This window comes from Acinonyx jubatus, chromosome B2 (assembly GCF_027475565.1).
Source record: "Acinonyx jubatus isolate Ajub_Pintada_27869175 chromosome B2, VMU_Ajub_asm_v1.0, whole genome shotgun sequence".
In the NCBI taxonomy this organism is placed as follows: Eukaryota; Metazoa; Chordata; class Mammalia; order Carnivora; family Felidae; genus Acinonyx; species Acinonyx jubatus.
In genome coordinates, this window is record NC_069385.1 from 107,542,681 (window position 1) to 107,570,522 (window position 27,842).

General features: G+C 39.5%; 1 protein-coding gene and 1 non-coding gene across 5 annotated transcripts in view; one reads left to right on the forward strand and one right to left on the reverse strand.

Annotated features, from left to right (window-relative positions):
* SUPT3H (SPT3 homolog, SAGA and STAGA complex component) overlaps positions 1-26,188 on the forward strand; it is a 530,133-nt gene extending 503,945 nt beyond the window's left edge. For all 4 annotated transcript variants that reach the window (XM_027057634.2, XM_053222732.1, XM_053222733.1 and 1 more), the window contains one exon: positions 26,048-26,188. In XM_027057634.2, coding sequence (XP_026913435.1) covers positions 26,048-26,089 — 42 coding nt within the window. In that variant the 3' untranslated portion in view covers positions 26,090-26,188. The remainder of the gene's footprint in view (positions 1-26,047) is intronic.
* Positions 1,959-2,042, reverse strand: TRNAR-UCG (transfer RNA arginine (anticodon UCG)). Its single transcript has one exon. It is a non-coding gene; the product is annotated as a tRNA-Arg (tRNA).
* Positions 26,189-27,842: the final 1,654 nt, after the last annotated feature.

A 27,842-nucleotide genomic window follows, 5' to 3' on the forward strand; every position in this document is an offset into this window, starting at 1 on the left:
GTGATATTTAGGAGGTAGATTTTTGAAATGGCTAAGATAAGACAGACTGTAAATGTCTGTGGCAAATTCCATTAATACAACTCTGTTATAGAAATATAGGTGTGTGGTATGTCCAAGGCAAAAGAACACGCCCATAGTGTCTCAAGAACACCTAATTAGGGAAAGGCACGGAGGAAGCATGCCTGTCATTGTCTGTACACAGCAGGTCAGTTTTGAAATAGATGTCAAGAGAAAGTATTCCAGTGTTTAAAACTACTTGATTTTTTAGAACAGTTTCAGTTTCACAGCAAAATTGAGCGGAATGTACAGATACTTCCCACATACCCCTTGCTCCACACATGCATAAGCCTCCCCCATTATCCACATCCCCCACTAGAAGGGAGCATCTGTGACATTTCATGAGCCTCCAGTGACACATCATTATCACCCACCGTCCACAGTTTACATTAGGGTTCACTCTTGGTGTGGAGCATTCTAGGGGTTTGGACAAATGTATAATGACATCTATCTATCGCAGTACTATCCGTCATACAGAATACTTTCCCTACCCTCAAAATCCCGTGTTCTGCTTACTTATTCCCCCTTCACCTCTGTCACCTGACAGCCACTGATCTTTTCCGGTTTCCATAGTTTTGCCTTTTCCAAAATGTCATACACCTGGAGTCATACAATGTGTAGCCTCTTTCGATTGCCTTATTTCACTCAGTAATATGTATTTAACTTTCCTCCATGCCTTTTCATGGCTTAATATCAGATTTCTTTTTAGTAGTGAATAACAAGCCATTGTCTGAAAGTACCACGACCTATTTATCCATTCACCCACTGAAGGATGTCTTAGTTGCTTCCAAGTTTTGGCGATTATGAATAAAGCTGCTATAAATATCCATGTGCAGGTTTTTGTGCAGACCTAAGTTTTCGACTCCTGTCGATAAATACCAAGTGGTGCGATTGCTGGATCATACGGTAAGAGTGTGTTTAGTTCTGTAAGAAATTGTCAAGGGGCGCCTGAGTGACTCAGTCAGTTGAGCATCATGACTTCGGCTCAGGTCATGATCTCACGGTTTGTGAGTTCAAGCTCCCGCGTTAGGCTCTGTGCTGACAGTTCGGAACCTGGAACCTGCTTTGGATTCTGTGTCTCCCTCTCTCTCTGCTCCTCCCCCACCCACTGTCTGTCTCAAAACTAAATAAACATTAATTTAAAAAAAAAAAAAAGAAGAAAAAGAAATCACCAAACTGCCTTCCGAAGTGGCTGTGCCATTTTGCATTTCTACCAGTAATGACTGAGGGTTCCTGTTGCTCTACATTTTCACTAGCATGTATTGTGTTCAGGGTTTGGGATTATGGCCATTTTAATGAATGTGTAGTGGTACCTCGTTTTAATTTACATTTCCACATATGATGTGGAACATCTTTTCATATTCTTATTTGCCATCCATATATGTTCTTTGGTGATCTGCCTCGTAAGTTCATTGGCCCATTTTTAAATCAGATTGTTTTCTTACTGTTGAACGTTAAGAGTTCTTCATATATTTTAGATAACAGTCTTAATATTTTACAAATATTTTCTCCCAGTCTAGGGCTTGTCTTCTCATTCTCTTGACAGTTTCTCCTGCAGAGAAGAACTTTTTAACTTCACTGAAGCCCAGCTTCCTAATTTTGTCTTTCATGGTTCATGACTTTAGTGTTTTATCTAAAAAACCATCACCAAACCCAAGGTTATCTAGATTTTCTCCTGTTATTGCGTTAGAGTTTTAGAGTTTTGCATTTTTACATTTGGGTCTGTGATCCGTTTTCAGTTCGTTTTTGTGAATGGTTTCAGATCTGTGACTAGATTAATTTTTTTTTAACATTTATTTATTTTTGAGACAGAGAGAGACAGAGCATGAACGGGGGAGGGGCAGAGAGAGAGGGAGACACAGAATCCGAAACAGGCTCCAGGCTCTGAGCAGTCAGCACAGAGCCCGACGCGGGGCTCGAACCCACGACAGTGAGATCGTGACCTGAGCCGAAGTCAGACGCTTAACCAACTGAGCCACCCAGGCGCCCGTGGATTCATTTTTTGCATGTGTATGTCTAGTTAGCCCAACACCAAGTGTTGAAAAGACTCTCTTTGTTGCATTTTATTGCCTTTGCTCCTTTGTCTAGGATCCCGTTGACTATATTTCTGTGTATCTATTTCTGGGCTCTCTATTCCATTCCACTGATCTGTCTCTTCTTTTGCCAATACCACACTGTCTTGATTACTATAACTTCATAAGCCTTGCAACTGGGGAGTCAGTGATGCAATTTTATTTTTCTCCTTGGCTCTTTTGAGTCTCTTGCCGCTCCATATAAACTTTAGAATCAGTTTTTGATTATCCCTAAAATAACTTGCTGGGATTTTTTATTAAAATTGCTTTGTAACTGTAGATCAAGTTAGAAAGAACTGACATCTTGACAATGTTGAGTCCACCTATCCATGAACATGGATGATCTCTCCATTTGTTTAGTTCTTGTTTGATTACTTTCATCAGAGGTTTGTAGTTTTCCTCATATAGATCTTGTACATATTTTGTTAGCTTTATACCTAAGTGTTTCTTTTTGTGGTGCTAATGTAAATGATAGTGTGTTTTTAATTTCAAATTCCACTTGTTTATTGCTGGTGTATAAGAAAATGGTTTACTTCTGTATATTAACCTTGCATCCTGGGGCACCTGGGTGGCTCAGTTAAGCGGCCGACTTTGACTCAGGTCATGATCTCACTGCTCATGGGTTCAAGCCCCACATCAGGCTCTGTGCTAACAGCTCAGAGCCTGGGGCCTGCTTCGAATTCTGTGTCTCCCTGTCTCTTTGCCCCTCTCCCACCCACACTCTGTGTCTCTCTGTCTCTTTCTCAAAAATCAATAAACATTAACCTTGCATCCTGCATCACTGCTATATTCACATATTAGTTTGGGGAATGTTTTTGTTGATTCTTTTAGATTTTATTCATAGATGATCATGTCATCTGCAGACAAAAACAGTTTTATTTCTTCCTTCCCAATTTGTGTGCCTTTTATCTCCTTTTCTTGTCTTATTGAATTAGTTAGGACTGCCAGTGCAATGTTGAAAAGCAGTGGTGAGAGGAGACATTCTTGCCATTCATGCCTATTTCTAGTCTACTGAGAGTTTTTATCATGCGTGGGTTTTGGATTTTGTCAAATGCTTTTTCTGCACCTGCTGATATGATCGTGTGACTTTTCTTTCACCTGTTTATGTGGTAGATTACGTTAATTGATTTCCAAATGTTGACTCAACCTCACACACCTAGAATAAATTCTACTTAATCACGACATATGATTTTTTGTATACATAGCCAGATTCAATTTACTAATATTTTGTTGGGGATTCTTGCATCTCTGTTTATGAGAGATACTGATCTATAGTTTTCCTGTAATGTCTTTGTGTCATTTTGGTATTAGAGTAATGCTGACCTCATAGAATGAATTAAGACATAATTCCCTCTGCTTGTATCTTCTGAAAGAGACTGCCATGAACTGTTCTAATCTCTTCCTGAAATGTTTGGTAGAAATCACCAATGAGCCCACCTGGACCTGTTGCTTTGTGTTTTAGGTTATTAACTATTGATTCAACTTCCTTAAGAGATCTAGGTTTATTCAGATTGTCTGTTTCTTGTATGGGTTTTAGCAGATTGTGCCTTTCAAGGAATTGGTCCATTTCATCTAAGTTATCAGATTTCTGAGCTTAAGTTTTTCCATAATATTCCTTTATTACCCTTTTAATAGCCATAGGATAGTGATGTCTACTCTTTCATTGCTGATACTAGAAATTTGACTCCTCTCTCTTTTTTTCTTAGCCTGATTACATGGCTTATGGATCGTACTGATCTTTTCAAAGAACTGGCTGTGTGTGGATTTTTTTTCTATTGATTTCCTGTTTTCAATTTCATTGATTTCGGCTCTAACTTTAATTATTTCTATTCTGCTGCTCACTTTCAATTTTAATGTGCTCTCATTTTGTAGTTTCCTAATGTGGAAGCTTAGATGAATGATTTTGCATCTGTCTTATTTTCTAATATAGGCATTCAATGCTATCTATACATTTCCTTCTAAACTAGTTTTGCTGCATCCCACAAATTTTGATCAGTTGGGTTTTCATTTCTGTTCAGGTCAAAATGTTTTTAACTTCTTTTGAGATTTCTTCTGTATCCCATGTATTACTTAGAAATATGTTGTTTAATTTGCAAGTGTTTTGGAAATTTTCCAAGTATCCATTATCGATTTCTAGTCTCAATTCGTTGTGGTCTGAGAGCAGACATTGCATGATTCCTGTTCTTTTAAATTTGTTAGGGTATGTTTTATGGCCCCAAATGTGGCCTGTGTTGGTGAATGTTCCACGGAGGCATGAACAGAATTTGTAATCTCTTGTTGGAAGGAGTAATCTACAGATGTTCATTGTGTCCAGTTGTTTGATGGTATTATTGAGATCCACCCTGTGCTCACTGATTTTCCGAGTGCTGGATCTGTGCATTTCTGATGGAAGGGTGTTAAAGTCTCCAACTACAGTAGTGGATTCATCTGTTTGTCCTTGCAGTTCTGTCAGTTTTTGCCTCCCATATTCCTACTCCGTTGTTAAGTGTACATCTGTTAAGGATTGTTATAACTTTCTTGCCGTAAAGTTTGTCATGTATGAAATTAACATAGCTACTCCTACTTTCTTGTGATTACTGTTAGCATGGTATACCTCTCTCCATCCACTTACCTTGAATCTATATGTGTCTTTATATTTTTTTACATTTATTTATTTTTAAGAAACAGAGTGAGACAAAGTGTGAGTGGGGGAGGGGCAGAGAGAGAAGGAGACACAGAATCTGAAGCAGGCTCCAGGCTCTGAGCAAGCGGTCAGCACAGAGCCTGATGCAGGGCTCGAACCTACAAACTGTGAGATCATGACCTGAGCTGAAGTCGGACGCTCAACCAACTGAGCCACCCAGGTAGGTGCCCACCCCAATATGTGTCTTCATATTTAAAGTGGGTCTCTTATAGACAATATATACTGGGGTCTTATTTTTTGATCTATTCTGATAATCTCTGACTTTTGATCAGTGCATTTAGACCATTGACCTTCAAAGTGATTATTGATATTATTCGATTAATACCTACCATATCTGTGGGGTGCCCAGGTGGCTCAGTCAGTTAAACGTCAACTCTTGATTTCGGGTCAGGTCATGATCCCACAGTTCATGAGATCGAGCTTTATGTCTTAGGATTCTCTCTCTCCCTCTGTCTCGCTGCTGCCTCCCTGACTTGGGCCCACTCTGTCTCCCAAACAAACTTAAAAAAATTTTTTTTTTACCATATTTGTTACTGTTTTCTAGAGTTGCCCTCATTCTTTGTCCCCATTTTTGACTTCTAATATTTTTCTGCCCTTTGTGATATTAATTGAGCATTTTATATTATTTCACCTTCTCTCCTTTCTTGGCATATCAGTTATATTCCTTTTTTTTTTTAACTTGTTTTAGTTGTTGACCTAGAATTCACAATATATAGATTTACAGCTAATGAAAATCTACCTTCCAGTAACACTACCCATTGATAGATAGTGGAGTACCTAATAAGCACAAAATCCTCTGAATTCCTCCCTCCTGTCTCTTGTATCATTGCTGTCATTCATTTCATCCATACTTAAGTATATACATAAGCGTGTGGATATGTACAACATAATCAATTATACTGTTGCTTTATTTTGAACAAACTTTCCTGTTAGATCAAGCATAAAAGTAAAAGTTTTTATTTTACCTTCAATTATTCCTTCTCCAGTGTTCTTCCTTTCTTAATTAGACCCAAGTTTCTGACCTATTTTCCTTTTCTCTAAAGAATTTTTTTTGGGAGGAGAGATGGAGGAGAGAGAATGCAAGCTAGGGAGGGACAGAGAGAGAGAGAGAGAGAGAGAGAGAGAATCTTAAGCAGGGCTCCATCCCATGACCATGAGATCATGACCTGAGCCAAAATCAACAACTGGACACTCAACTGACTGAGCCACCGAGGTGCCCCAAGATTTTTTTTAAATGTTTCCTGAAAGGCAGTGCTAACAACCAAAAAAAAAACCCTCAATTTTTGTTGTCTGACAAAGTCTATATTTCTACTTTACTTTTCAAGGATTATATCATAGGGTATAGAATTCTAGGTTTATAGTTTCATTCTCTCAATGCTTTAAATATCTTTCTCTACTTTTCTTGTTTACATGGCTGTGAAGAGAAGTCAAATGTAGTTCTTACCTTTGCTCCTCTATAGGTAAGGTGTTTTTTTTCTCCTCTGGCATCTTTAAGTATTTTTTATTTTCTATAGTTTGTATATGATATGCCTAGGTTTTGTATTGGTTTTTGGTTTTCTGGGGGGTTTGTTTGTGGGGGTTTTGTTTGTTTGTTTCGGAGAGGATGGGTATTATTCTGCTTGGTGTTCTCTAAGCTCCCTGGATCTGTGGTTTTGTGTCTGTCATTAGTTTGGGCAGTTCTTAGTCCTTATGTTTTCAGATATTTTTCTATTCCTTTTTCTTCTCCTTCTGGTATTCACGTTCTGTGAATACACACACGTGTTACACTGTTTGTAGCTGTCCCACAGTTATTGGATATTCTGCTCTGTTTTTTATAGTCTTTTTTAGTCTTTGCTCTTCAGTTTTGGAGGTTTCTAATGAGGTATCCTCATGCTCAGTTTCTTTCTTTAGCTGTATCCTTCTACTAACAAACCCGTCAATGGCATTCTTCATTCCTAGTATAGTGTTTTCTATCTCTAGCATTTCTTTTTTATTCTTTCTTAGAATTTCCATCTCTTTGCTTACATTGCCAATCTGTTCTTGCATGTTATCTACTTTATCCATTAAAGCCTTTAGCTTCTTAATCATAGTTGCTTTAAATCCCTGGTCTCTTCATTCCAGCATGCCTGTCATAAATGGGTCTGCTTCTGATACTTGTTCTGTTTTGCCTTTCAGTATGCCTTCTCATTTTGTCTTAATAGCCAGGCATGATGTAGTGGGTAAAAGGAATGTTATAAATAGGCGTTTTTTAATGTGGTGGTAAAAAGGAGGGGGAGAGAATCATCCTCTACTAGTATGATTATGTCTCAGTCTTTTAGCAAGCACGTGCCTCTGGATTGTGAACTTCACAAGTACTTCTTAATCTTTCCCTCTCCGACCACCCCCCTGTTAGATGGACAGGATGGCCACAGTAGGCTTAAGTTGGGTATGTCCCTTTTCCCAGGTCAGTTAGACTCTGATAAAACCCCAGCAAGTTAGGACTCTGGTTAAATAGTTTCTCTTCAGGGTAGATCTTGTTGGGAAGAATAGAATGCTCTGCCATATTTCAAAATGGTTTTTTCCCCCTCCCTGCCCAAAACATGAGATTTTTCTGTGATATTCACTGTGAGGACCTGGTAGGGCTCCAGGAGGTAAAACTCACAAAAGTGTGGTCCCTCTTCCCTGTCTCCCATGACTGAGTTCCCTTAGAGTGTTACCTATCAGATTTGTCCACACGTGCTTCTAGCAATTTGTCCATCACAGTTCACGTTTCTCTACCCTGGCATTGGTCCCCATGGGGGTTTCTGCTTGCAGGTGTGTGCTTCGGTAAGTTGTGATTCTCTGTATTCTCCTGTCTGTCTTTCTGATTTTAGGAGAAGTGGTTTGCCCTGTGACCATACTTCTCTTTTGGATCTGAGTTGTTGATTTTCCAGTTTGTTCAGCTTTTAGGTATTGTCAGGACAGAATGGCAACTGCCAGGCTTTTTATTGCATGCCAGACCAGAACTGCAAGTCCTCAGATTCTTCCAGTTTAATATGAAGAGTTTATATCAGGCCCTAAAGCAGTGATTCAAAAGAATTGCTTGAATGCTTATGTAACATGAGCATTTCTTACCTGAATTTTGATAAACCCTTCAGTGGTAAATAGTGTGGGTTTAATATTTATTGTGGCCAGCCTAGCTTATAGACTGGCATTTGGGAATAAGATAAGTCAAGCCCTGTCTCCTCTGGGTCTCACCTAGAACACTTCTCTGACCTGCTACCCATTCCCCTCCCCCCACCCCCAGCTCAGTTCTCAGCTGAGTATCTTTGCCTTCGGGAAGTCTCCTTGATCAGCACCACCCACATGTACTGCCTCCTCATGTGGTCCCCCTACACCCTCTTCTCATTCTGTAACTCTCTTCACTTCTGCCATTTCTCATTCAATATGTCTCCTCCATTAGACTGTTCAACGTGAAGGGGAGGAACCACATCTGTGATCACTGTCATATCCACTGCAACTCGCACTCTGTGTTGCTGAATAAATAAATGAGTGATAGTAGGTTCATACAGAAATATGCAGAAGATATAGCTCAGGGGTAGCATATGACTGCATACAGAAATATGCCTTCACGGGCAGCTACCACATGCGGTTGATATTATTAACAACAGTGCCCTGATTATTCTCTCATAATTATATTGCTCATTGCCTTCAAAAATTTCTTAAGAACCTTAATTATAATTTATTTACCATTCTAAATTGGTATCGTGATCATCGGTAAACAGCTATTGCTATCCTTGTTCTTATCCCTTGTGTTACATTTTTTGATTTGGCAAGGGCCGTTGAGGCAGTATTTTCTTTTTCTTTTTATCTTGCATCATTGTTGAAGACTTTGAAAATGCAGTTAAGTAACATTGCCACATAAACCAAGATTGTAAAAAAAAAAAGTATGTTAAACGATCTACCATAAATTTGCTATTAATTGTGATTTTCAGTAACAGAATATTTGGACGTAAAATGTTTAGACACAACCAAACAATTTGACAGCATTGCTCCAGATGACTTGGATCCTCTTTTTCTGGCAAACGAGGCACTTGGCTTCACCAGTGCAAAAGTTTTTACTCCTGGCAGATAACAATAATGAGAAGCCCAGAAACACTCCCCAGGGGAACTGAGAACTAATATCAGAATAACCATTTGCTTTGCAGCGTTGTTTACGGTTGAACTATTAAGGTCACTAATTTATTTATCTTAACAACCACTACTGATGGTTATCTTGTGAAATGGTAAGTGTGTGGTCTGAGCCTAATTTTTAGGAGCCGAGCATATCCCGGCCCTGCTCTGATGGCAAACACATGTCAGCATTTCTCATTGTTGTCCAGAGGAAGCTAAGCTGTTTGCTAGTCAAATATATTCATTCAATAGATGATTATTTATTAAGCACCTACTTATTGGCCGTGCATCGGGTTATGCCCTCGATATACAGAGATAAATAAAATAGCAAGTTCCCTGCCTTCTGGAGGCTATGAGTCCGTCAAGAGAAATGAGAATTAAGTGTTGTTAGACCTGAGCCCACCCCCCCCCGCCAAGTGGAGATTTTGGTTACTAACTCCTGCCAGTGTGACACTGTTTACACATATACTTATGTGTGTTTGCAACTTGGAATAACTTAAGACATCTGTTTTTTTGATTGTTTGCACTATAAAATAGCTGAAGAAGAACTTATTATTGGCATTAAATTATTATTAGCCATAGGTGTGTTTATTTAGATGCATACAGTATCATAGAATAATTTATATGTAGAAATGATTTACTTTTAGTCCCCTATAAAATGACTAAAAATACCATTGAGGATAAAACCTTTTCTCTGAAATACGATGTTGTTTGTATCAGCCACTTAATTATTTTGCTGCACAACAACAAAAATTGACACATCGCATATGTAAATCAATTAGCATGACTTGGACGTTAGAAATTACAATTTTTGATAGCTACATTTTAATTTAGAGATGTTCATATTCAGAACGCTGAAATAACTTAGTAATCAGAATATGACATAGACTTAGAGAAAACCATGCATAAAATGACAAGTTCCTCAAGATTTATAGGCTCCCAGTTACTTGGAATAGAATGAGAGTTAAGGCTATGTCTTTTTCCCATTCTTCCAGCCAGAGAAGACCTCTTATTTAAAGGGCAGGGCTCCCTCCACTGTTCTTAAATCAAGGCTCTGCTGTCTGACGAACTGCCCTCCATGATTTTCACAGGGTATTTATAACATTGGGAAGTATACACAAAGAGGAAAATGTTTAATGAAGAGCTTTGCATGTTACGGTGCTATACATCATATGGTTCAATTTAGATGCTCTGAAATATCAGAGTCAGAATGAAATTATCAAGAGGGGAAAAGTCACATGGCATTGGTACAAACAAGATGTGCCTCTTTGTATTTATGTTTGCTAATGAAATTCAGCCATGGTTCCCACTTTGATTTTAAGAGTCCTAGACCACCATTCAGTTTTATTCATAGTAATTAAATCTCTTGCCCACACGCAGACACAAGGGCAGCAAGAAAAGGGGGCACATTTTATCTTTTAAAAAACTATTACATATTAAAACAAAACAGTATGTCTCTCAGGGCACAGTCCCCTCCTTAGTTAGGCAAGTGGAGGGCTTGGGAGAGGGCTTGCACTCTGAATCCAAAGACCCCACAGGGGGCAGGGCTGAATTTGGGCATCTGGGGGCAGTGGAATTTGAGACAACTTGATAGAGTCTCCAGTGTTGCTGCCAGAAGAAAGGTAGAAAAAGGCCAGATAGGGCTGATGGTTCGGAGCCTGGAGCCTGTTTCTGATACTGTGTCTCCCTCTCTCTCTGCCCCTCCCCCATTCATGCTCTGTCTCTCTGTGTCCCAAAAATAAATAAACGTTGAAAAAAAAAAATTAAAAAAAGAAAAAGGCCAGATAGAAGCACAATCTGTTTTTGCTGGTAAAACTTGGCAGTAGCGGGTGGGGGGGGGGGGGGGGACAGAAAGGAGGGCTCACTTAGCAGTCTTGTGAAACAACATTTATACAAGAAATTCGGAGATGTACCTACCTTCCCACCCCAACTCAACCGACTATTTTAAGTCAAACACCTAGGCTAACTTAGTAAGGACTAACAAAAGCCTGGTTGCTTCTGGTTTGCTCCACTCCCTCCCCACCTTTTCCCTCCAGCAAAGCCAAGCCAGTGGCTGTAGGACCTCTGCCCTCTGTGCCCTTTTCATCGGTGTGCTGTGGGGAAGAGAACTTGGGAAACCCCAGGACCTTGGTAACCAGGGTAGCTCCTGTAGTGCACAAATCACCTAAAATGCAAAGGGTCTCCCCTGCACTTGGTTCATTGGGAGTTGGCGGGAGCTTGGGAAAGGGCAAATGTATGCTTCACGTCTTTTTATTGTCCTTTTTACTCCTGGATGTAACTCAAATTGGCCAACTCCAAACAGATCCAGGCAGGCCGTATCATTTGCTCAGGCTTAAATCAGACACTGAGCATAGTCTTAGTAAGACTTCTATCGGAATACATAGTATGTCACCCCCTGAAGGTCCCAAAGATGCATACTTTTGCCATAGAACCTTTCAACCATGTTTACCTTACTTATTTTGATATTTCATCCATTTATCAAAATTATTATTTTGGGCACTTAGGGAAATTAAGTGATTCTCCAAGGGAGAGCTAATCGTGTAGCAGAAGAGCCAGAAGTAGAAAGTAAAGCTCATAATGGCCTGCCTTGTTCTAACTACTCAGCTGTACTGTTTTAGACATCATTAAATCCCTCCCCACCTCCAACCCCCTTCTCAGTCCCTTCACTTTTGTTCTGCTCCCAAGGGCTCTTAATCCGGAAAAACACTTCTTTCCCTACATCTGTTTTCCCCATCAGGGTCAGGGAAGCCAAACACATAGCTCTGGGCAGAAGGAGAACCATCCATAACAAGCCCTAGACAGAGTCAGGAATCCTGGACTCACCAGTGATGAGTCTCTCTCTCTCTCTCTCTCTCTCTCTCTGTCGGCATTAGTTTTTTCATCTGTTAAATTAGGAATTGGACGAAAGGAGTTCACAAGATACTTTCGTATCCCAAAATTGTATTGTTCTTTGATTCTAGATATAAGCAAAGGGTTTTGTTCAGCTTGGTTTAGCAGGCTTTCCAAATTGCGTTTTCATTTTGGAATTAAACGTGGTGTGGCAGGCAGTCTGAAGGACTGTGCTCCTTAAAGTGGCATCCCATGGGGCGCCTGGGTGGCTCAGTCAGTTGCGCGTCCGACTTCGGCTCAGATCACGATCTCTCCGTCAGTGCGTTCAAGTCCTGCATCGGGCTCTGTGCTGACGGCTCAGAACCTGGAGCCTGCTTCGGATTCTGTGTCTCCCTCTCTCTCTGCCCCTCCCCCACTTGTGCTGTCTCTTTCTGTCGCTCAAAAATAAATAAATGTTAATAAAAAAAATTTTTTTTCTTAAAAGTGACATCCCAGCATCCGGGAAGGTAAAAAAAAAAAAAAAATGATGACCCTCAAGTGAGAAATTTGAGAGATACAGCAGGTAACCTGCTGTTGTCTGGGTAAAAGGCAGACAACCTTAATATCTGTTTCTTCTATATTAAATTAAATTCCACTATGAGAACTTCTATTGAGAAATATCATTTATGGGGCCCCGGGGTGGCTCAGTCAGTTAAGCATCCAACTCTTGATTTTGGCTCAGATCATGATCTCACGGTTCATGAGATCAAGCCCTGCATCAGACTCCACGCTGAGTTTGGAGCCTGCTTGGGATTCTCTCTCTCTCAAAATAAAATAAATAAATTTGGGGGCACCTGGGTGGCTCTGTCGGTTAAGTGTCCAACTTCAGCTCAGGGCACGATCTCATGGTTCATAGGTTCGAGCCCCACGTCAGGCTCTGTGCTGACAGCTCGGAGACTGGAGCCTGCTTTGGATTCTGTGTCTCCCTCTCTCTCTGCCCCTCCCCTGCCCGCACTCTGTCTTTCTCAAAAATAAATAAACATTAAAAAAAATTTTAATAGATAAATAAACTTAAAAAATATGCTATTCACTGTATAATCATGACAGATTCCAAAAGGCAGCCATTTATTGACAAAACCAAGTTGGAGTTCTATTGATAATACATTTGTCTACTCTACCTATGTTTCCAGCCTTCACTATGCATCCAAATCAACTGGATTGTGTTTCAAGCGTTCTGAAGCCTAAACGCCATTCAGACCCATTGACTTGAAGACGAAGAGTTAGAGCATGTGTTATTTTTTAAAGTGATTTGGACATACAGTGTTGTTGTTTTTTGGTTTTTTATTTTTTGTGGGGGGTCTTTCTTGCCTTTTTTTCTCTATTTTTGTTTTTTACTACGTACTATTCTTAAAATTGGTTCAGAAAATAAGGACTAGTTGAGAATGCCTCCAAACTGAAGATGATTTAGATTCAAGTCCCATCTCTGCACTGGACTGTACCAGGCTGCTCTGCTTTAAATTAGAATTAAAATTTTAATTTACCCTTTAAGTGATGTTGAACAAGAGTTGAGTTTGTTAGGACTAAGGGCATATACATGTCTATCGTAATCTGGGTGGAATAAATTATGCCAGATTTCAGAGGTTTGGGGTTCTTTCGCTTCATGTAAGCCAGTGTGATATAATGAAAAGCGACACGCCCTGGGTTTGAAACCCTGAAACTACCATTCACTAGTCATGTCACTTTAAAAAGGAGAATAATAAATAAGACTTTTATTTTACTAGTTGTGGTAAGGCTAAATTAGATACGGGCATGAAAGTGCTTCATAAACTATAAAACCATGTATCTCAGCATTTTTAAATCCTTTCCCCTCCCTGCGTTAAGAAATATACAAAAACGCTTGCCCTTTTAAATTTATTTCAAATTAAATATTGTGATAAAAAGCAAAAAATATAAATAAGAGGGCTGCCTTGTTTTTTCCTTCCTTCCCACCCCTAAGGATGACCTGTTAATGCATTTTACTTGACAGTTAAACCTTTCCCATTAAATTAGAAGCTAAGGGACAGCAAGGACCGTTCTATTTATCTTTGTATCTTTTGTACTACCACACACATAGTGGCTTATTAAGAACTCAATAAATATTTTGCTAAAATCAAATTAGGCAAATTGATAGGAATTCAAGCAATGGAACCAAAATCTTCTGTCATAGGCCTTTGAAGTATGAAGTATATGTGAGTGAATTTGGGACCCACGACAATGAAATTCTTTTTTTTTTCTTTTTTTCCTTTATTGAGGAAATGTAATTTTCCTGTATTGAGGAATCCCTGGCAAAGATAATCATATATATTTAAAGCATACAACATGATAATTTGATATACATTGTGGAGTGATTACCAAGGTCAAGATGCAGTAACTAGCACACGTATCACCTCACATAATTAACCCTTTTGCCTATTTGTGTGTGTGTGTGTGTGTGTGTGTGTGTGTGTGTGTGTGTGTGTGGTTACAATGCTGAAGATCCACTCCCAAGCAACTTTCAAGGATACAATACCGTCTTACATCTGTAGCCACCATGCTGTACATTAGATCCTGAGAACTTATTCCTCTTATTGCTGAAAGTTTGTACCCTTTGACCCACATCTCCTCATTTCCCTCTTCCCACAGTCCCTGGCAACCGCCATCCATTCTATTCTGTTCCTGCGAAATCAGCTTTTAGGGATACCGTATAGTATTTGTCTCTTTTTGTCTGGCTAATTTCACCTGGCATAATGCTCTTCAGGTTCACCCATGTTGTCAGACATGGCAAGATTTCCTTCTATTTTATGAGTGAATGATATTCTGTTGTATTTCTGTACCACATATTCTGGATCCGTTCATCCAGCAGAGAACTTTTAGGTTGTTTCCATATCTTGGCTATTGTGAATAATGCTGCAGTAAACATAGAGGTGCCGATATCTCTTTATGGTACTGACTTCATTTCCTTTAGGATGTATACCCAACAGTGGGATTGCTGAGTCATTTCATAATTTTATTTTTAATATTTTGAACAATCGCCATACTGCTTTCTATAGGACTACCGATTTACGTTCCTACCGACAGTGTATAAGGGTTCCCCTTTCTTCATATCCTCACCGTTTGTTATCGCTTATCTTTTTGATAATAGCCATCCTGACAGTTGTGAGATGATATTCATTGTGGCTTTGGTTTGCATTTTTCTTATGATTAGTGATGTTGGGCACCTCTTGGCCATTTATCTGTTTTCATTGAAAAAATGTCTATTCAGGGCCTTTGCCTATTTTTAATTGGATTATTTGCTTTTTTGCTATTAAATTATATGAATTATTTTTACATTTTGGGTATTAACCCTTATCAGATACATGAGTTACAAATATTTCTCCCATTCTGTAGGTTGTCCTTACAGTGATTGTTTCCTTTGCTACGTAGAAGCTCGTTCTTTTGATATAGTCCACTTATTTATTTTAGTTTTTGTTGCCTTTGCTTTTGGTGTCTTATCCAAGAAATCATTTCCAAGACCACTGTCAAGGAGCTTACTCTCTGTGCTTACTTGTAGGAGTTTTACAGTCTCAGGTCTTACATTCAAGTTTTTAATCCATGTTGAGTTGATTTTTCTGTATGATTTTGTGTCTGGTGTAAAGTAGGGGACTGTTTTTATTCTTTTGCACGTGGCTATACGTTTGTTAAAAAGACTGTCCTTTCCCCTAGTATATTCCTGGCTCTTTTGTCAAAAATTAATTGACCATATACATGTAGGTTTATTTCTGGGCTAGTTAATTCTGTTCTATTGACCTGTGCCTGTTGTTGGTTTTTTTTTTAAGTTTGTTTGTTTGTTTGTTTGTTTAGAGAGCATGATTGGGGAGGGGCAAAGAGAGAGGGAAAGAGAGAATCCCAGGAAGGCTCCACACCAGCAGTGTGGATCACAACATGGGGCTTGAATTCATGAATCATGAGATCATGACCTGAGCCAAAACCAAAAGTCGGATGCTTAGCGTACTAAGCCACCCATGCGCCCTGATGTGTGTGTGTTTTTATGCCAGTAACATACTGTTCTGGTTATTATATTTTTGTAGTATAGTTTGACATCAGGAAATGTGATGCATCCAGCTTTGTTCTTCTTTCTCAAGATTGATTTGGCCATTAAGGGTCTTTTGTGATTCCGTATGAACTTTATATTTTTGCTTACATAAAAATATATTTGTTCGTATTTTCTGTTTCTGTAAAAAAAGTACCATTGGAATTTAGATACCACTGAATTGAATCTGTAGATTGCTTCAGGTAGTACAGACATCTTAACAATAATAATTCTCCCCGTCTAAAAATTCAGGATATCTATTTGTTTGTGTCTTCTTCAGTTTCTTCACCAGTGTTTTATAGTTTTGAGGGTACAGGTCCTTCATCTCCTTGGTTAACTTTTTCCCAATTACTTTATTATATTTGATCCTATTGTAAATGTGATTGCTTTCTTAATTTCTCCTTTCAGATCATGGTTTGTGTATAGAAATAGAAACACAACTGATTTTTGCATGTTGATTGTGTATTCTACATGAATGAATTAATTTATAGTTTTATCAATTTTTTGGTGGCAATCTTTAGGGCTTTCTATGTATAAGATCATTCTTCTGCAAATAGAGATAATTTTACTTTTTCCTTTCTGATTTGAGTGGCTTTTTTTTTCATGCCTAACTGCTGTGGCTAGGATTTTCACTACTATGTTGAATAGAAGTGGCAAGGGTAGGCATCCCTGCCTTATTCCTGATCTTAGAGGAAAGGCTTTTCACTTCTCACCATTTAGCATGATGTTAGCTATGAATTTGTCATATATGGCCTTTATTGTGTTGAGGTACATTCTTTGTAGACCTAATTTGTTGAGGGTCTTATCATGAAAGGATGCTGACTTTTGTCAAATGCTTCTTCTGCATCTTTTGAAACGATCACAGGATTTTTACTTTTATTAATGTGATATCTCATATTGATTGATTTGTATATGTTGAATCATCCTTGCATCCCAGGGGTAAACTTCACTTGATCATGGTGTATAATCCTTTTAATGTGCTATTGAATTAGGTTGGTAGTATTTTGTTGAAGGTTTTTGCATCTGTGTTCACCAGGGACATGGCCTGTGATTTATAATATGAAATGTGCATTTGATCCTCATCCCTGTTTCTGGCCCAGAGCTCCTAAATAAAGCCTTTGGAATTTCTCATGATGACAGCTATAAAGGTGTCCCTTGGTATGTCACTGAGATGACTTCAAGACTACACCTGAGGATGGAGGCTGGTTGCCAGTGGAGCCAGTCATGTGATTGGAGGGTTGGAACTTTCCATCCTACCCCAAAATCTCCAGGGAGGGAGGAGGGGTTGGAGATTGAGTTCAGTCACCAATGGCCATAGATTTAATCAATCATGTTTATGTAACAAAGCCCATTAAAAAAAATATGGGGTTCAGAGAACTTCCATTTTAGTGAACACATAGAGATTCAGGGTGAATGGCACACTCAGAGAGGGAATGGAAGCTCCACACCCTAACCTTGTACCTTGCTCTATGCATGTCTTTCATCTGACTGTTCCTGAACTATATACTTTTATAATAAACCAGAAATCTTGTAAGTAAAATGTTCTTCTGAGTTCTGTGAGCCACTCTAGCAAATTCATCAAACCCAAGGAGGGTGTCATTGAAACCTCTAGTCTATAGCTGCTCAGTTAGAAGCACAGGCTGTAACCTGGACTTGTGATTGGTGTCTACAGTATGGGAGGCAAGGAGGTAGCAGTTTTGTAGCACTGAGCCCTTAACCTGTGGGATTTGATGCTCCTTCCAGCTCGATAGTGTCAGAATTAAGTTGAATTATAGGACACTGAACTAGTGTCCTAAGAATTGCTTGTTAGTGTGGGAAAAAACCCACATCAGAATTGGTGACCAAAGTCTTAGCCTGTAATTTTCTTTTCTTGTAGTGCCCTTGTTTGGCTTTGGTATCAGGATAATGCTTGCCTTGTAAAGTGGGTTTTAAAGTGGTTCCTTCTCTTCAATTTTTGAGAGTTTGAGAAGGATTGGTATTAATTCTTTTTAAATGTTTGATAGAATTGACCAGTGAAACCATCTAGTCCTGAGCTTTTCTTTGTTGGAAGACTGTGTATTACTGATTCAATCTCTTTGCTCATTATTATTTGATCCGTTCGGGTTTTCTATTCATTATTCAGTCTTGGTAAGTAGTGGGTTTCTAGGAATCTATCCATGTCTTCTCAGTTATCTAATTTGTTTGCATATTCTTGTTCATAGCAGTCTCTGATGATCCCTTGTATTTTTGTGATATAAATTCTAATGTCTCTTTTTTATCTATATTTTTATTTATTTGAGTCATCTCTCTTTTTTTTAGTCCAGCTAAAGGTTTGTCAGTTTTCTTTATCGTTTTGGAAAACCATCTCTTAGTCTTGTTGATCTTATCTGTTGTCTTTCTATTCATTTATTTCTGCTCTAATTTTTATTATTTCCTTCCTTCTGCTAACTTTGAGCTTAGTTTTTTCTTCTTTCTAGTTCCTTGAGGTATAAGATTAGGTGGTTTATTTTAAATCCTTCTTTTTTCATAATGCAGACATTTATTGCTATGAACTTCTCTCTCAGAACTGCTTTCGCTGCATCCCATGAGTTGTGGTGTGTTGTTTCCTTTTTGGTTTGTCGCAACATATTTTTTATTTCTCTTTTGATTTCTTTTTTGACCCACTGATTGTTCAGAAGTGTGTTGTTTAATTTCTACAGATTTGTGAATCTTTCAGATCTCCTTCTGTTACTAATTTCTGACTTCATACCATTGTGCCCAGAAAAGGTACTCGATAAGATTTCAGTCTTCTTAAATCTTTAAAGCCTCGTTTTGTAACCTAACATATGATCTAGCCTGAAGAATGTTCCTTGTGCATTTGAGAATAATTTGTATTCTTCAGCTGTTGGATGGACTGTTCTCTGTATGTCTGTTAGGTCCATTGGTCTAAAGTATAGACCAGGTTCTTATTTCCTTATCGATATTAAATCTGGATGATCTATCCATTCTTGAAAGTGGGATATTGAAGTTCCCTACTGTTTGGCATTGATGTGTTTTTATCTACAAATCTATTAATAATCATTTAATATAGTTAGGTGCTCTGATATTGGGGGCATATTTATTTATTATTATTATATGAATTGACCCCTTTATCATTATATAATGACTTGTTTTTATCTCCAGTTACAGCTTTTGACCTAAAATCATTTTTTTTTCCTGATACAAGACTAGCTACTCCTGTTTCCTTTTACTTTTCATTTGCATCTCTTTCACTCTCACTTGCAGCCCATTAGTGTCTTTAAAGCTTAAATGAATCTCTTGTAGGCAGCATAGAGTCTCTTTTTTTTTTGTAAGTTTTTTAAAATTATTTATTTTGAAAGAGAGGGAGTGCAAGTGGGGGGTGGGCAGAGAGAGACATGGAGAGTGAGAGAATCCCAAACAGAGCTCCAACTCATGAACTGTGAGATCATTACCTGAGCCAAAGGCAGACACTTAACCAACTAAGCCACCCAGGCGCCCAGGTCTTTCCTTTTTTAATCCATCCAAGCACCCTGTATCTGCTTATTGGAAAATTTAAACCATTTACATTTAGAATAATTAGTAATAGGTAAGGACTTACTATTGCCATGTTGCTAAATGTTTTCTGATTGTTTTGTAGTTCCTACTTTCCTTCCTTCCTATCTTACTATCTTCCTTAGAAAACTGGTATTTTTTTTTGTAGTGGTATGCTTTGATTTTTTTCTCTTCATTTGTATATTTTTTATAGGTTTTTCTTTGTGATTACTATGAGGCCTTCCTAGTACAGCTTGTAATAGTCCAAGTTGAAAACAACTTTCATTGCATGAAAAAAATTCTATATGTTTACTTGCCCTCCAGCTTTATGTTGTTGATGTCACAGTTTACTTTTTTTTCGTATTGTGTACCCATTAACAAAATATTGTAGCTATAGTTATTTTTAACACTTTTGTCTTTTAATTTATATACTGGAGTCTAGTGATTTGCATACCACCATTGCAGTATTAGAGTATTTTGAATTTATAATTGCCTGTGTCAGTGAATTTAATACTTTCATGTTTCCATTAGCAACCTTTTGTTTCATCTTGAAGAACTCCTTTTAACACTTCTTATAAAGCATGTCTAGTGGTGATAAAATACCTTAGCTTTTATTTGTCTGTAAAAGTCTATCTGTACCCGGGAACTACTTTCCTGGGTAAAGTATTCTTGATCAGAATTTTATGTTCTTTGACCACTTTGAATATATTATCTCACTCTCTCCTGGCCTAAAAGATTTCTTCTGAGAAATCTGCTGTTAACCTTATTAGGGTTCCCTTGTGTGTGATGACTCTTTTTAAACTCTTGCTGCTCTCAAAATTCTCTCTTAATCTTTGATATTCAAGAGTTCGATTATATTGTCTCAGTGAAGATCTCTTTGGGTTGAATCTCTTTGAGGATCTTTGAGTTTCATGTATCTGGATGGCTGTCTCTCCCCAGATTTTGGAAGTTATCAGCCATTATTTCTTTGTTTTCTGACCTTTTCTCTACTTTGTCTAGGACTCCCATAGCATGAATATTGTTTCACTTAATGGTGTCCCATTATTCACATAGGTTTTCTTTGCTTTTTTTCATGTTTATTTCTTTTTCAGCTCCAAATGGATAATATCAAGAGATCTGTCTTCATGTTCATGGATTCTTTCTTCTGCTTGATTGATTGAGCCTATTATTGAAGCTCTTCATTGCATTTTTTTTTCATTGCATTCACTTCATACCTCAGCTCTAAAAATTTTTTATGATTTCTCTTTGTTGAATTCATTTTGTTATTGCATTGCTTTCCTAAGTTCATTTTGTTGTCTGTCTGTGTTCTCTTGAATCTCACTGCACTTCCTTAAAATAGTTGTTTTGAATTCTTCTTCAGGTAACTCATAGATCTCCATTTCTTTGGGGTTGGTAACTTGAAAATTATCAAGCACCTTTGGTAGTGTCATGTTTCCTTGTTGCTTCACATTTCTTGTGGCTTTGCATTAATGTTTGTTCATTTGAGAGAGGAGTCACCTCTTCCAGCCTTTCAGACTGACTTTGGTGGAGAAAGACTTTCAACTGAGAGTGGCTGTGAAGGCTCAGGCTGGGTAGGGTGCCATGTCTCTGATCCTGGAGAGGGCATAGAAGCATAATCCCTGTACATCTACATCAGCTGAGGCCAACATGGGCAAAGACTGTGGGTTCTTCTTTGACCAAGACTGCAGAAGTCCTGTAAGCGGGAGTAGTGTCTAGGGTTGTTAGGGTCCTAGGTGGCAGAGGCTGCAAGGGTCGTCCTGTTCCTCTCTTTTTCCTGTAGGAGGAAGTTCTAGCCAAAGAGAATACCTGCTGGTACCAGTTCTGGTGAACTCGCACTTAGAGAAGCAGTGAAACCAGGGTCCTGGGGCACAGGTGCACCTGCTATGATAGTAGTCCCAGCGTCTGATGTGCACGCATATGCAGATCTCCTGAGGAACCAGGTCTGCATCTCTGGGGATCACCACAGTGATTTGGACCCCAGGATGGGGGATGCAGCAGTGGCACGGGCTGTGGGATGACAAGATGCACCAGTGTCTTGGGCCCAGGGTAAGGGGTGCAGTGACAGCATGCCCTGGGGGATGGTGGGTCAGAGCCCTGACTTTGGCAGCAGGGAGCAGAGCAGAAGCAGCTTAGCCTCTGTGATGCCAGGCCAAAGCGGTGACTCAGGACCCAAGGCGGGTGGCACAGAGCTGTAGCCGTACAGCCACTGATGGCAAGTCAGTGCCATGACTTAGGAGCCAGAGGGTGGGACAGAGACCAGCAGCTACAGCATCACAGCCTAATGATAGCAGGTCAGAGCCACAACTTAGGACTCCAGGAGTCAGTCATAGAATAGCAGCAACTCAGGCCTAGTGATGGTTGTCAAAGCCATGACTTTGAACCCTGAAGGCAGGGCACAGAAAACAATGGCATTTCCGGTTTCATAGATGGCAAGGTGCCGTGGCTTCCCAATCCCAGACAGTGGGGCACAACTGGGGCCCCTGGGGGCAGGTCTCACCACAATGGTAGCTCCAGACCTGGTGAGGAGACACAGCAGTGCGGAGCCCAGGCAACCCTTTAGTTGGGTTCAGTGTTGGTGAAGACCGTGGGAGCACGCAGTGGCAATGTCTACGAATGTCCACGGCAATGAGGAGGATTAGTAGGATTCTCTTGCTCCTTTTCCTGTCAGGTGTAATCCCTCCAAAAGCGTTCCTCTTTGCACTGAGCTGCTCTGGACTGGGAGGTGGGGTGATGTAGGTAAAATGCTTCTTATGCTTTTCTGTAGAACTTTGCTCAGTCGTTGAGCCCCACAGGATTTCTGCTGCTTCTTTGTTGTAATCTAGAGCTTTCCCAGAGCTGTTTTGTCTATTTATAGTTGTTTATTTATTTTTTTGTGTGGGGAGACAAGCTTTGGGACCTCCTTGGTAGCCATCTTGCTGATGTCAGTCCCTACAATGAACTTTTTGTTTTATTTTAGTTAAAGTTTGAGAAAGTGGGGTGCCTGGATGGCTCAGTTGGTTAAGCGGCCAACTTTGGCTCAGGCCACGATCTTGCTGTTTATGAGTTCAGACCCTGCATTGGGCTCTGTGCTGACAACCCGGAGCATAGGAGCCTGCTTTGGCTCCCTCTCTCTCTGCCCCTCCCCCACTCGCACTCTGTCTCTCTCTCTCAAAAATAAATAAACATTAAAAAAATTGTTTTAAACAAATAAGTAAAGTTTGAGAAAGTGGAAAAGAATCAGGAAAGCTAGTAGTGAATAAGTGTAAATCTATGTTGGTGGAAAGGGTGGTTTTATCTATAGTTAAAGCTTTACTAATTAAGTTAATGGTGCAAATAACACACAGGCAGTTATATTCAACTAGGAGCCACAGGTATGTTTTGTAGCATGTTTGTCTTTTGTTTAAAATAAATAATAATCATTTGCTTTTTAATATTAGTTTGTATTCCGTAAAATGTATGATTTATGACAGCCCATAAAAAGGCAGAAATAAACCAGCCTAGGATTTAAATTTGTTTCTCGAGCTTGTCTGTAGGCAGATTAAAAAAAAATCATATTTTAAAAACGAAAACTTACAAATTCATTTCCCCATCAACACCCAGTGCAGTAGGCAGAATGTGTCAGCCCACCCAGTTAGATTGAGGTTCTGTCAGTAGGCCATAATTTGAAGCTGAACGAATATATGAGTGTCAAAACTTGGGAGCTAATGTAATCCTCAATTTAAGGGAGGCGGGGGGAAAGCCTATGAACTACAATTGGTCCTTTAAAATGAAAAACGAAATATCTTTGCTGTTAACTTTAGAGATGCCAGGATGTCTAGCATCTGAATGTCTAGCATGTGAATTTCAATAAATTCACATAGGAGCGACTAATAGTTGAGAACAGAGCTTTTTTCAATCAGAAATAAAGCTGCAGTGATATATAGGATGCAGAAACGGGGCTGTCGGGACGAAGTCAGATTCGTTTATACATTTTTAATAGCGGGGGAGGTGGTCCCAGCTATTTCCAGTCAAGGTCTGGGTTTTTACTGAGATACAGAACCAGGGTATCACTCATAGGATCTGACAGTAGAGAATAAGTAAGTGCTTCATGAGAATGTGGCCTCTGGAAGGCCCTCACTCCAAGCAGTGTTTAAATTTAGTTTCAACGTCCACAACACAAACAGAGAAATTCACAGTTGACACAAAGATGAGTTGTCTTCGCCCATCTTCCTTTAAAGTTGCTCGCCCTGGAAAGGTTGCCAACTTGGGGATGTTCCCATAATCACCCTCCACAGACAACATACATCCTTTGTCCATCAGAAGGAAAAGCTGTGACTCTGGGTAGGAAAAGGGGATGGGTTTGCTGAACTTGCTCTTTGCTGATCACACACGTTTGTTTGCCCCTTCTCTGTTGTAGAATTAGAATAGGAAGAACTTAGTCCGGAAATCTGGGACAGCTCTAAACTTTGGCTTTCTTATTAAACTTAGCTGCTCGAAGTCTCTGTGATTAAAAGTCTCTAGTCTTGTAGTCATTTGCAAACAATAGTGATGAATCATCTGTGACGGTGAATTGATTTTTGGAAAGTAATCCTTTCAGTATGAGAGAGAACCATTTCCTGTTGGCCACCCTGGAAAGATTAAACTTGGTAATGTCTCAGGTGTGCACGGCCAAAACTCAGCCTGCTCCTGGGCCAAAACCTCTTTTTCAAGCAAGCCTCTCTTTAGCCATTTACCTTTACGAGGAATCCAGCTTTACTCCCAGGTCCATTTATCTCCATGTAAACCATCCCTGTGCTTTAAATATTATGTTATGTTGAAGGTTGTCACTGTGGTTGTAAAATTTAAAATATCAAGGTCAAGAACCTGAAAGTACTACTTTGGCATAAGCCTCTGGTAAGGCAACTGTGGTGGTAGGGGCTGTTTCAAGGCCTGAGGCTCCCCTGTCTGTGGTTGTGGGAAGACACTCTATCCGTCCCTGCAAGTTATTTGTGGCTCTCTGAGGAACTCATTTAACACTGTTCTCCGGTGCACAGACTGAGGAGGTAAAGTTGGAATTTTCTAGTCCTTGTCAGAACGTGTGCTTCAGTCCAAAAGCGTCCAAGGGCACAGCAAGCCTGATGGTAAGTCAGGAACAAGCTCACAGAGAAAGCCCTGAGGAATGAAAGATAGAATGTGCCACTGTTTTCTCATCCTTGAAATGCTGATCTGGAGTGAGCTGTGGAGCCGCACAGCCAACCTATGAAATTTCAGCCAGCATTCCAAAGCCCGACAACCGTAGTAAATCCTGTATAAGCTGAATATTCGGAGGAAAGATGTTGAAGTTAATTGAATTTCATGATTAGCAGAAAGTCACGCAGAAAACTAGCTTGGTTTCACCTCACATCGGTGGAAGTCTTGCTAAAAAGCTTGGTTCCACTTTTTTTCCTTTGGGTATAATTATAAATGTAATTTAACCATTTTTAGAATTAAACTCTCCAGCATCTCCATAACATTATTTTAGTCATAAAAACTTATTCTACATTTCCTATAACGTGGCTGTTGAAGGCAAAACAAAATCCCCGATACGAGATGTTGTCATTTTTCTGTTTTTCGGAACACAGATTGTAGGAAAAAAATCCATCTCATTGAGGGTTATAATTCTCTGAGTATGGCTATTCCTAGTTTAAATAATGAAAAATATGGTGGTGAAAGGGATAATTTTATTCCTAAGTCCTGGATTTTAGTTCTGTTTCATTCTGGGTTTCATTATGAGACTCAAGACAAGTCACAGAGGCCCTGTGTAGTCCAACTCTTTAGCTCTGAACTGTAGAATATATCTCGCAGGAAAAAAATCATGCAGTTTTACTTGATTTACTGGAATATATTATATTATTGCCTTTGGTATCCATTTTCCCATTTTCTTTTATGGGGATATTTTATCCCATTATGAATATCCATACGTACATCTATATATACTTGTATGTACATAAAATTATGTAGGAGGGGTGCCTGGGTGGCTCAGCCAGTTAAGTGTCTGACTTCAGCTCAGGTCGTGATCTCACGGTTCGTGGGTTCGAGCCCCATGTCGGGCTCTGTGCTGACAGCTCAGAGCCTGGAGCCTGTTTCAGATTCTATGTCTCCCTCTCTGTCTGCCCCTCCCCTGTTCACGCTCTGCCTCTGTCTCTGTCTCAAGAATAAACATTAAAAAAAAATTTTTTTTAAATAAAATTATGTAGGATTCGAGTTTTCTGTAATGTCTCTAATGTACAGAACTCCTTAGAGATCACCATATTTCAGCAGGGAGGAAAGGCTTCTATTAGTGTCTGTTTCCAAGCTTTTCACTAAGACTATAAATTAGGCCTGGGAAGGCTATAATGAGTCAGTAATTTATAGACTATTAAGAGAGTTAATTAGAAGTGATTCTTGAGCATGTCCAATAGAGAACACATGTTTATAAAGGACAAACAGACTCAACACAACATGTCTTTGACCTAACCAAACCCAATCAATTAACAAAATGGGATGTCTTACTTTGCGTATCTCCCACTCCCCCAAAATAGAATCCCTAACCACTTGTTAACCACACTGACTTTTTAATAGACCGAGTGGTGACTCTAGCCACCAGAAATGTTGCCACCAGAAATGTTCAGATTAAGCACCCTGTTCGATGGAAGCCAGCAGAGTCTACAAAACAGGAAGAAAGCTCTGCGTGTCGCGCTTTTGCCTCCTTTCCCGGTTTGACTTGATGTGATAATTCATTGCAGATTTCTTTCTCTTTGACAGAGTGCCTACCGCAGGAATGGGATGGCTTTTCTGGCCTGCTGACGGGACTTGTGACTGTAACAACAGGAAAGGCATGTTATATTAAGGTGATTTCTGTTCCCCTCTTTGGACAAAATAAAATACAAGTTTACCTTCTCTGTATCCTCAGGAGTGGGTTGGTTTGTTGTGACTATCAACTGGCTGACTCCGGCCCTTTTCCAGCCCCCTCAGTGCTGGGTCTTGTTTACTGGCTGGGCCGTTTAGCTAATTAATGGCAGGATGTTTGGGATAGTGTGTAGGTGGACAAGAATGCAGATCACACAATTTTGAAATTTTAATTTGGGATGGATTTACTGCCCTCAGCTCACATATCTTAAAGGCAGTGTCTTGTTTTCCCTCCAGTGTTTAGTCTGTGTTTTATGTGATGCATTTTGTAATCCAGGTTTGGGACAGAGGCAACAAAAGGACAGTCAGTTTTCCCTCACACTGTCCCACAACTTTACTTTGTGACATTTGCTGAGTATATATATCTTAGGTGTGTTTTCAAGACAAATACTCATTTTATAAACTCACACTAATCAAAGGCCTAATTGATCTGATGAACTATTCCTGTCTTCTCGTCCCTTCCCCCCACTTCTCACGAATGTGTTATTTTCACACCTTCTTCCCGACTTCCTGCAGATCTGCCATCGTGCCTGTTTTTCCTCGTGTCGGCCCTCTCATCCTGTCCTCTTGTCCCTCCAGTCCCCAGGCCCACCACACGTACACACTGTACCCATTTAGAAGCTAAGTAATCAGGGGCGCCCCGGGGGGGCTGAGTTGGTTGAGCATCCGACCTGGGCTTGGGTGGTGATCTCACGGTTTGTGAGTTCGAGCCCCGCATCAGGCTTTGCACTGACAGCGTGGAGCCTGATTCAGATCCTCTGCCTCCTTCTCTCTCTGCCCCTCCCCTGCTCGTGCTCTTTCTCCCTCAAAAATAAATAAATAAACATAGAAAAAAAAAAAAAAAGATGAAAGAAGCAAAGTAATGAGAATCCCTTGAAGGGGAGCTGAGTGATGTGCTTTCTCCCTTGAGAGCAGTCCCACAGCTAAACTGGAATCTGGGACTGGGTCATTTCTTGCTGGCAACAGCCGAGCTCCCCTTCTGGCATCTATACTTTCTCCATCAGATGACAAACCCTAACTTTGGAGAACGAATCAAAATATAGCAGATGTAATTGTACAGTTCCTGATTAAACTTGAATTTTAAAAAAGGAAGCTACTTCTTTAATTCTGTAGGACTTCCAGTTTTATTTTTATCATGGTTTTTACACACACTGAGACATCCTTTGTAAAGCATTAATAAAAACAGAAATAAGAAACATGAAAGATTTCCCTCCTGTGACCAAATCATTGTGAGGCTCCGTTAATATGATTGTGCCATATTACTCACATTTGTTAACTATCATTTACCTGTTCTGTGTTAGTCCTTCTGGAAAAAATCTTCATGTCAAGAAGAAAAAAAACGTAGATATATAATATCAAAAAATTGCCAAGGGGTTTTGATGTTCCATCTGTGCTTGTTGAAATGTATGATTAAACTTTTCTTTTTATCATCATTCTTATTTTTCTTGGCATCCCTAATCATAGAAAATTATAAGCTTGCAGTAAACATCCTAACTTTTAAAACGACAGCATTTATTGTATTTGGTTTCGATCTGCCAGGCTTATGGATGTATAAAATTTTCAGGGGCTAATTTTTCACATCAAAATTCCTTCTCTCCCACATTATACATTTTAAAGTATGCACGAGACAGAAAATACAGAGTTTAGGTTT